The sequence below is a fragment of the Chenopodium album genome, chromosome 22 (genome assembly GCF_948465745.1).
Source record: "Chenopodium album chromosome 22, dcCheAlbu1.1, whole genome shotgun sequence".
NCBI classification, from domain to species: domain Eukaryota; kingdom Viridiplantae; phylum Streptophyta; class Magnoliopsida; order Caryophyllales; family Amaranthaceae; genus Chenopodium; species Chenopodium album.
The window spans coordinates 38,035,152-38,037,451 of NC_137855.1; the positions used below are offsets into that span (position 1 = coordinate 38,035,152).

At 45.5% G+C, this 2,300-nt stretch overlaps 1 protein-coding gene across 1 annotated transcript; it reads left to right on the plus strand.

Annotated features, from left to right (window-relative positions):
• The first annotated feature begins 266 nt into the window (after positions 1-266).
• LOC145604357 (uncharacterized) lies at positions 267-1,073 on the plus strand. The gene has a single exon (XM_081660272.1). The coding sequence runs from the start codon at positions 267-269 to the stop codon at positions 1,071-1,073; it is 807 nt and encodes a 268-aa protein (XP_081516398.1).
• Positions 1,074-2,300: the final 1,227 nt, after the last annotated feature.

The window sequence follows — 2,300 nt, forward strand, 5'->3', positions numbered from 1 at the left end:
ATTTCATTTTCATAACATGGTATCAGAGCGGGCTTCTGATTTTTCTGGCGTTTCTTGAAGCTTTCGTCGAGCTGCGTTAATGGCGGATTTCTGGTAATTTCGTCGTTTTCATTTTCTCAGTTTTTGAGCGATATTTGGGCTATTTTCTAGTGATTTCTGGTTGATTGGTGCTGCATTTCTTAATTGTTTGTTGAGGAGATGTGATTAATTGTTCTTGTTGATTAATTGCGAAAATCTTTTGATACATTGTTGCATAATTGAATTTAATGGCTTCAGATAGAATTTTAGATCTTAATCAAGATCCTGCTTCACCATATTACCTACATCCTTCGGATTTTACTGGGATGAAACTTGTATCTAATGTGTTTGATGGGAGTAGTTATGGTAATTGGAAAAGATCAATGATAATAGGGTTGACTGCTAAAAATAAAATGGGTTTTGTAGATGGTTCTTTGCTTAAGCCCGATGATCCTGTTGTTTTGAAAGCTTGGAATAGATGTAACAGTATGATAATTGGTTGGATTATTGCTGTTCTTGATCCTCAAATTGCTGGTAGTATTTTGTTTGTTGAAACTGCAAGAGAGATCTGGCTAGACCTTGAGGAGAGATTTGGTCATGCTTCTTCAGCACAGCTATATGCCTTGCAACAAGAAATTTCAAGTGCAGCTCAGGAACTCATGTCGATTTCTGAGTATTACAATCATCTCAAGAAGTTATGGGATGAACTGGATAATCTGTGCCCACTTCCTACTTGCTCTTGTAGTAATTGTACTTGTTCTTTAACACAGAAGTTTGTTAAGTTGCAGCAGGATCAAAGATTAATGGTTTTTCTGATGAAGCTCACAAATAACTATGCAAATGTAAGATCTAACATTCTTATGATGCCAAGTTTACCCACCTTAGCTCAGGCATATAGGATGGTCTTACAAGAAGAGAGACATAAGGCATTAAGTGCAGCACCTGATAAGGCTGTTGAACTTGTAGCATTTGCTGCAGACAGGAGGAGGTTTGATGACAGGGGCAGTCATGGTTACAGGAATACTGGTTATGTGATAGCATGCTATTTTGTATGATTATAGAGTGGTTTTTAACGTTGAATATGTGAGGTATTGATGCCTTAGTTCATTATTCACTCTATTTTTATGCAATTTTTGTGTATCCTATGCTTCACGGGTTGTTAGTGTTTTTGTTGAGATTTTAGGTCCAAAGACGACCAATTAAATCCTATGGATGATGAACAAGGTTAGAAGCAAGAAGATGATGGAAAGAAGCCAAGGAAAAGGAGTCAAGTCAAGAATAAAGAGAGATGTGCAGTGGAGAGGCCTCTCCATAGAGTGGCGCGGCCTCTCCCTAGGAGCGGCCTCTCCAGGTCAGTGGAGAGGCCTCTCCACCCCGCTGTTGTAGCTACTGCCAAACTTGGCAGTTTCAAGGATTTTGTGAGGAGAGGCCTCTCCAACTTTATGTCGCGGCCTCTCCACCTGGAGCGGCCTCTCCACCTATTTGGAGAGGCCTCTCCACCTCGTTGTTGAACTTCCTGCCTCACTTGGCAGATTTGAAAGAAGAGATGCGGAGAGGCCTCTCCAACATAGGGGAGCGGCCTCTCCACCTTTTTGGAGAGGCCTCTCCACCCTGCTACGGAGCATTCTGCCACAATTTTCCCCAGTTTGGAGCGGCCTCTCCAAGACATGGAGCGGCCTCTCCAGACTTTGGAGCGGCCTCTCCAGACCTTGGAGAGGCCTCTCCTGACGGGTTCCGCGAACTTTCTATTGCGGAGTTTACTATGAAAGTTCGCGGAACCCGTCAGGAGAGGCCTCTCCAAGGTCTGGAGAGGCCGCTCCAAAGTCTGGAGAGGCCGCTCCATGTCTTGGAGAGGCCGCTCCAAACTGGGGAAAATTGTGGCAGAATGCTCCGTAGCAGGGTGGAGAGGCCTCTCCAAAAAGGTGGAGAGGCCGCTCCCCTATGTTGGAGAGGCCTCTCCGCATCTCTTCTTTCAAATCTGCCAAGTGAGGCAGGAAGTTCAGCAACGAGGTGGAGAGGCCTCTCCAAATAGGTGGAGAGGCCGCTCCAGGTGGAGAGGCCGCGACATAAAGTTGGAGAGGCCTCTCCTCACAAAATCCTTGAAACTGCCAAGTTTGGCAGTAGCTACAACAGCGGGGTGGAGAGGCCTCTCCACTGACCTGGAGAGGCCGCTCCTAGGGAGAGGCCGCGCCACTCTATGGAGAGGCCTCTCCACTGCACATCTCTCTTTATTCTTGACTTGACTCCTTTTCCTTGGCTTCTTTCCATCATCTTCTTGCTTC

Coding starts and splice junctions, on each gene's coding strand:
- LOC145604357 (XM_081660272.1), top strand. CDS start 267: ATGGCTTCAGATAGAATTTTAGATCTTAATCAAGATCCTGCTTCACCA.